This window comes from Morone saxatilis, unplaced genomic scaffold, assembly GCF_004916995.1.
Source record: "Morone saxatilis isolate NCDOM2014 unplaced genomic scaffold, NCSU_SB_2.0 Contig3, whole genome shotgun sequence".
NCBI classification, from domain to species: Eukaryota; Metazoa; Chordata; class Actinopteri; family Moronidae; genus Morone; species Morone saxatilis.
Window position 1 is genome coordinate 9,175,082 of NW_023339873.1, and position 7,472 is coordinate 9,182,553.

Consider the following 7,472-nt stretch of genomic DNA (forward strand, 5'->3'; position numbering starts at 1 on the left):
GCTGAGTGGATCAAAAAGACCCACATTCACTGTTTTTCTTCTGTTTGCTCTCCCCCTTTCATGCAGTAATCTGCGCAAAAGGCAGAATTAAAGCAGTGCTCCCCCGGAGCCAGCCTTCTCTTTTCAGATTGGTGAAAGAGGAGAAATTGGGAGGACATGCATGTTTTGGGGCAGAGGGATTGCAGGATTCACTCTCAGGTGAAAGTTCTGGTTTAATCTCTCACATTTTCTGAAAGGCCATACCGAGCAGAGCCGATTGCGGTCGTGTGAGGGTATTTCCTCTCTTCAAAATAATATACTTTGGTTTAAAAAAAGTATAAATGAATAAAAAACAGCTACAAATAATTGTTATATCCAAATACAAACACACATGCACAGACAGACACCAAATAATCTGAAGAGTTTTAGTTATTCTGAGTCCTGTTATGATTGATTTGATTGTATTTTGGAATCTTTTCAACTGTCCTCTTCTAACACCTTATTCCAGGGGACTTGTCAGTATGATGTAAGGTGGCTGCCATGATTGTTAATAAAGGTGTCAGCGCTCCAGCTCCATCACTCACCTCCACCAGTCTGGCCTTGTCCCTCAAATAAAAACACACTCTGGTCATGGTGTTGTCACATCTGCAATTCCAAACCACAAAATATACTTTCTTTGTCCTTCTCACGAGGAGACGACCAAGAAACAAGTAGATCTGCTTATCAAACCACTAACTACTCACCCAGTCTCCGCTGGCTCTTTTGAATAGACTCAGGCCTTGAGATAAACTATTATGTAACTAAATATATAATGCCATGCTTGCTTGTTTAAATCTTGTAACATGTTATGTTTAATACAAAATATAAATATTTCATGAATAAGCAGAACATATTTTTGACTAATAAACACAGACCCATGTGTAATATCACATAATCATCATTTTGACTGGTCTCATTTGAACTCTGTGTTTTAAAAATAACGAGTTGAAGTTAGGACAGAGAGATGATTACAATAAAAGAGCTTTTTTTATGATGATTTCATTATCCTCTCCTACAGCATGAAGATTTTACTGTGCCAAACAATGAAATTCCTATTATATCCGGTGCCTTTGGACAAAATCTTTTCAAATTTGACCTAAGGTATGACAGTTTAAGGTAATGTGGTTTAAATATGCGTAGGAAATTGCTATATACACAATTTTAGTCGCTTCCGCGACTTCGAACCTGATGACTTCCACATTTTAATGCAGCATAGATAAACAAGGGAAATTAACTCATATACAGTTTGTTTTTTACTCAACTGGAACAGCCTGCCTGCTGGCCTAAGAATATTATATTATTTAAAATTTAAATTATTATACCCATTTAAAATCAAACTTCCTAACCTTTCTTCTTAGTACCTACACTAAATACTGAATATTTATGTTGTTACATTATGTTCCGCCTGGCGTTTGCATTTAATTATGTGAAGTTCTGTGCTTTTATGCATTCTGTGCTTTCCGTCTAAGTTGTGATACATTTGCATGAAATATGAACACATTCAGATTTTTTTTCTGGATTAATTCTCTCAGCTATAGAACAAGTAGAGGAGTGTGGGCGTTTTTCTGTGGAGGTGGAATTTGATTCAAAAGATCTTTTATATATTATAACATTGGCACCTGCACACCACACACACCTACAAATAATGTGTGCAGCGTATGATCTTAAACAAGACAAGAAATCCTGAATGAAGGTGAACAGAGTTGTGATGAGGTGGCCCACTCTGCTCATAAAAAAGCTTGTTTGTTTGTTATCTAAGTGCCTTCCTCTCCCACAGTATACATCCAGGGAGAAGACCTCACATTAAGGGGGGGATATGTGTCTCTAAAAATCTCTGCCTTCAACCTGAGCACCTGCAATCACAGGAAATTGAAGGTGTTCCTGCAGTGTTTCGCCTTGTAGTCTTAAAATAGCTTGTGTGCAGCCTTGATGTGTTCTACTGCAGTTGTCAGGCTGGGTAAGGCCAGTAGATAAATGCATAGGTCCATTAGAATAGATCTCAATATACAGTGTGTTTGCATTGTCTTGGATGTGTAAATCTGAATCAAGTGAATCTTCGTGTGCAGTTATTGTACTGTCCGCCAGCCAAATGCTCTTTATGTGACCTGTAACCTTGCTGTCATGGCTACAAAAAAATGCAGACACATAGGTACAGTGTAATCTCTGCTGAGCCCTGCAACACTCACATGATGTAAATGCATGACAGCATGCATAATTGCATTGGAACATACCCCAATAATTTTGCCATTTTTGCTGGAGTTTGAAAGCAGGTTGAATGTTGCAGTAAAATAAAACTATCAAAGCATCAAAAACTATGACAATTGAATTTCAACACTGAACTGTTAAACATACAGTATTTTTTTATTTGTTTGTGCTATTTTCCCTCATTTTTGTGATACTGTTTAGTGAATATGGAACCCTGATGTTTTATACCTTTTGTAGTAGGGCACTTGAGGAGTAATTGAATGCCTAAAAAATATACAGATGAGCAGGAGAAAGAGGAGAGGGAAACAGAGATGCACACAGGCGTGCACTGCATTGCATCAGAACAAAGTTGACAAACGGCTCTACTGTTTTTCTTTTTTTATGTTCATGACTTAGGGAGAAATCTCGGGGTCCCTGCTGAGTTGGAGATGGATGCGCCGATGCTTCTGCTCTTTGATTTCTCCCGGCTTTGCGGAGTCATCTTGGCAGGAGAATCGTGAAGAGACCAGCCCTTCCCAGATCACCTGCAACGGTCAGCCGCAAATATCTCATCTTATCTGTCTGTGTCTTTATTTCTGTCTCAATATCTCTGTCCCTTGTGTGGGCATATTCTTGAGCACTTTTTCCTCTCCCCATCTTTTGTTTTCATTTTGACCTTCACCGGGATCACACAACCTTCCCGTTAGTTCAGGCTGCTTTCTCATAGTGTTTCTCAAATGAGAGAAGAAGGGATACGTTGCTCCCTTAGTATTCAGAATCATGATCAGCTTCTATCATTCCTGCAGAGCATGAGGAAAGTCACAAACTAAGTTCACAGTGAGACACTGTGAATGTATAACTCACCATAAGGGCTGAGGGCAGTTTTGGATTTGATGCATGCCATATACACTAAATGTTCCCTCTGGCCACTCTGTTATGGAGCTTAAGTATTGATGTGTCTCATATAAGCAGCACCAGTATTGCAACACATTGCAGAGTGATAAGATCCTCTACAAGGTGTGTCCTGCAGTATTTTTTCTTTTTTTTTGTAGAGAGTGGGTGTGGCTAACATCTTCACTGCACCAAGGCAAAACTTCCTCTGGATATACAGTATATATGTGTGTCTGTGTGTGTGTGTGGGTGTAATAGGTCAGTCAACACAAGCTAGAGTAGCAGACACAAAGTACTGCACCTCACACATTTCTGGTGTACATGAATCCCACTTTTATTTTCCACAGAAAAAAAAAAATTAGGTTTGGTTTTTTTTCCGGTCTGTTTCGGTTACATTTAAAACCATTCTATGAAAAACTGTAGCACCAGAGCAGATTTCTATTGCCCATTCTTTGATAAAAATGTCAATTTGTGCTATTTTTCAGTTTTTGATCAGCTTTGATTGGGGAGAGACATTTACTTCTTGTATATAAAAAAAAGACTAGCACTTCATTTCTTATTCCAGTCATTTGCAAAATAAAACAGAGAAACTGTATAGAACAGAGAACTGTATATCTTGTTTCTTTTTTCAGTTAAATCACAACAAATACATTTAAAGCAAATAAAAAAATTGGGCGGCATTAAGCATAATCCAAGCAGGGAATCAGCTTTCATGATGATTATTATATATTTATATATTTATAAGTATACATATATATCATGTTTATATACAAGTATGGCACTTGATTACACAAAAGCAAGAAAACACTTCACAAATAAAAGCAGTGGGCGCTTTGGTGTGTCATAAATTAAGGAAGTCACAGACGTTAGCATTTGCAGCAAATTCACCAGATACTGTTTTGCAAGTCAGCTATAAAGCAATGGAATGGTTACATATGTTAAGGTCAGTGGTGCAACACAGGCAACAAAAAAACAAACAAACAAACAAACAAAAAAAAACATGAATTACGTTGATGTATTTCAACTAGGTCGAACCATAGTAAGTAAGGATTTATATCTATGCATATATAAATCTGGATGATAGATTATTTTTTTTTCCTTTAACCACTGTGTATGGTGCCATTTAATTAGGTTGGTGCCAAAAATAGATGGAAAGAAAAAAAACGTCTTAAAAACACCGTCAGGTCAGTAGCACATAAGGTCAGGCCCTCAAGTGTTCACCTCTTAGTGCAATTTTTGCATTTACTCTCTTCAAGTACAACAGAACAGCCCACAGAGAGTAAATATGTGAACACGTTTACATGGTCTCCATTTAGCATCTTACATAGAGTATAAACGTTACTAAAAAGTTGCATCAGTGCAATAATAAATAAGTAAACAAACGTGTGATCCACGCTTGCCATGAAGTCCTTAAAAGACCAACAAATCAAAAAAAAAAAAGAAAGAAAAAAGAATCTGCCCACTCTTTAAGTCATGACACGAATTAGGCGTGCGGAGCTGTCCATCATGTCCATCATGTTTTTTAATTATTTGTTGTTGTATATATTTTTTTTCTTTTACATATTTTCACTTCTTCCTCCCCGTTTGTGTGTGTGTATGTGTGTGTTTGTTACACATAAGCAGAGTCACTGGACTGAGTACGGCCGAAATTAGGCACACTCATCCTCGGCAAGTCCTTATTTCTGATCTCATAAATGGACTTCCGCCGAGCCTGCACTCCTCTCACGGCCGTTTTGATTTTCCTCCAGCCCAAGTGATTGAGTTCTGCCAGGTTCAGCACCACGCAGAACCCGCTGACCGCGAACATGAAGACCAGGAACACTGTCTTCTCCGTGGGTCTGGAGACGTAGCACTCGACATCTTTGATGCAGGGGTAGCGATCGCACTCGTACACCGACGGGACGTTGAATCCATACAAGAAATACTGACCCACCAAGAAGCCTATTTCCAGCGCGTTTCTGAAAACCACCTGGATGATGTAAAACCTGGAGATGCCCTCTTGTCGCCTCATTTTGGACTTTGTAGTTCTCATGGCCGAATTAGGGATCTCTTTGACTTCTAAACAGTCTGGCTCGGCTTCTTTGGTGGAGTTCTCCGTGTTCTGAAGTACTCCATTAACAATGGTGTTCTTTATCTTTTTGCTCTCGTCTCGCTTCAGTGAATCTTGATCCTTATCCAGTGTCAGATAGACTGTTGAGTACCGCCGCTCCTTCTGCTTGGCCGACTGGTGCACCGAGTACGTTATAAAACAAAGACTCGGGGTGCACACCATGATGATCTGAAAAACCCAATATCTTATGTGTGAAATGGGAAATGCCTTGTCGTAGCATGCCTGGTTGCAGCCCGGTTGCAAGGTGTTACAAACAAACATGGTCTGCTCGTCATCATAGACAGTCTCTCCAACTATTGCTACGATTAGAATCCGGAAGATGACCACCACTGTTAGTAGGATCCTAAAAAGCAAGCAAACAAACAAACAATGTGAAAATAAGTGTAAATATATGTGTGTTAACTGATTTAAATGAGTGGTTCACTTGTGCGCCAAGAGCGCCGAGTCCAATTGTGATGGTGTGCAGGTTTTAGGGAGCTGTCCAGTGCTGAAACTGGACGCTCTTGAGGATAATATGCGTTTTTTCTTTTCTGTGTTCTTCCTATTATGCGTGTCTCGGCGTGTCTGTGTGGTGTGTGTTTTTCTGATTTTAATGGATGAAATGACATGTAAGCAATCGGCGTTGCTTTGACTGTACCTGTGGTGGTGTTTTTTTTTTTTTATTAATGGAAAGATGTGATAACGCCGACTCTCTCAATCTCTTTCTGCCACTCCTGATGAGCACACACCACAACTCAAACTCACCAACAAATATCAAATGGATAATGTGGATGGATGAATACACGAAATGACACGTGAATTTTAGTTTAGTGTAAGCTGTTTGCAGCACCATCCCAGGTTCTGGAAAGACAGCTGTCGACTGATTTACTTTGCTGTCTCGTTTAGAAGGAAGAGGGGAAAAAAAGGATATCTGTGAAAGAAGACAGAAAAAATCCACAACACAGACACGGAGGACTGGGCACCATGCTACAGAAGATCCTTGAGGCACAAGACAGAAACGGGGGACTGGGAACCATGCTAAAGACGATCCTGGAGGCTGCTGCGATTCTTCGGTTCTTTCTTGGTTTTTTGTTGATCTTACCTTCCTATCATAGTAGAGTGCTGCTGGACAGCAGCCTCCAGGAGCCTCTCTAGTATAGTCCATTCCCCCATTTCTGAGCATCCGGAGAAGACTAGAGCACAACGGCACTCTGTTCAATCCCTCCAAAAAAGCGCGTTATTTCCCCGTCCTTCTTCTCCCTGCCTCTCGTTGTTCTCAGTCTCCAAAGCGTCCGATTTTAGCTACAAAATGCATCCGTCACGGGATGCTGCTGCCGTCCCCGTCTCTCTCCGTCTCTGTGCGCGCTATCTGGTTGGTTATGTGCTGAGCGCGCAGCGCCAGTGAGCGTCCTGCTGTGTGTGCCGAGCGCTCCCACGACGTTGCCACACTTTTCCTTGTCATGGGAGTCTGAAGGGCTGATTACTATAAGCCCTCCTATTTTCGATCTTCAGATCAGGTTGATGGGCTGCGCGCTGCGTCTGGATGAAGGGAGGTTGGATTTAATGTCTTGCCAGCGTTAATCCGCCTTTAAGTAGTCTCCCCCCCCACCCCTCCCTCCCATGCGTCACGTACGCGCAGACAGGTCGGTGGAACGCAGCCAGGAGTACCAGGGCTTCTGATTTCCAGTATTACAGTTTTGTATATTGCATACGCCGTTCAGTGGGCACTGCTGTGTGTCCAGAGTGTTACAGCCTTTAGTACCATGAGTTTATGCATTTTTAGATGGGTGGTTCCACTTGAGAATTAACCCTAACTCTGGCTGTATTGTTATTATAGTCAACTCACTGAGCTAGAGAACCGCATGTGCACCACATATACTCCAATTCATCTTTCCTGGACAGGGCTTGGGGACGCACCGTGTCCTGGGCGCATTAAGACTTCCCTGTGTATTTCAGGATTCAGTATTATCAGGCATATACAGATATTTAGACTTGTAGCCTATATGCAATATTTATTATATCATTTTAACAAAACCTATTGTCCCATATATGGCCTATATGTGCAACTTGGCTTTATAAAAGGACCTGATCTTAGTTTTCTGGGAGCGGATAGCCTCGCTTGCCCAGAGCTATCTCCCTCCCCATGTCGCAGGCTGCTGGCCCAGCTGGTAGAGCTGTTGTTTCCACCTCGGGCAAAGATGATGCTCTGGATACAGTGACAGAGTGAAAGTACCATCTGAGTTGCTAATCGCTTTACAAGGCAACCTGCCTCCCCCCCCCCCTCTCTCTC

At 41.2% G+C, this 7,472-nt stretch overlaps 1 protein-coding gene across 1 annotated transcript; it reads right to left on the reverse strand.

Moving 5' to 3' along the window:
- Positions 1-3,460: 3,460 nt before the first annotated feature.
- Positions 3,461-6,721, reverse strand: LOC118336726 (gap junction delta-2 protein). Its single transcript, XM_035673407.1, has 2 exons — positions 6,285-6,721; positions 3,461-5,546 (listed from the first exon to the last, which is right to left on the reverse strand). The coding sequence occupies exons 1-2, from the start codon at positions 6,353-6,355 to the stop codon at positions 4,703-4,705; spliced, it is 915 nt and encodes a 304-aa protein (XP_035529300.1). The 5' UTR covers positions 6,356-6,721; the 3' UTR covers positions 3,461-4,702.
- Positions 6,722-7,472: the final 751 nt, after the last annotated feature.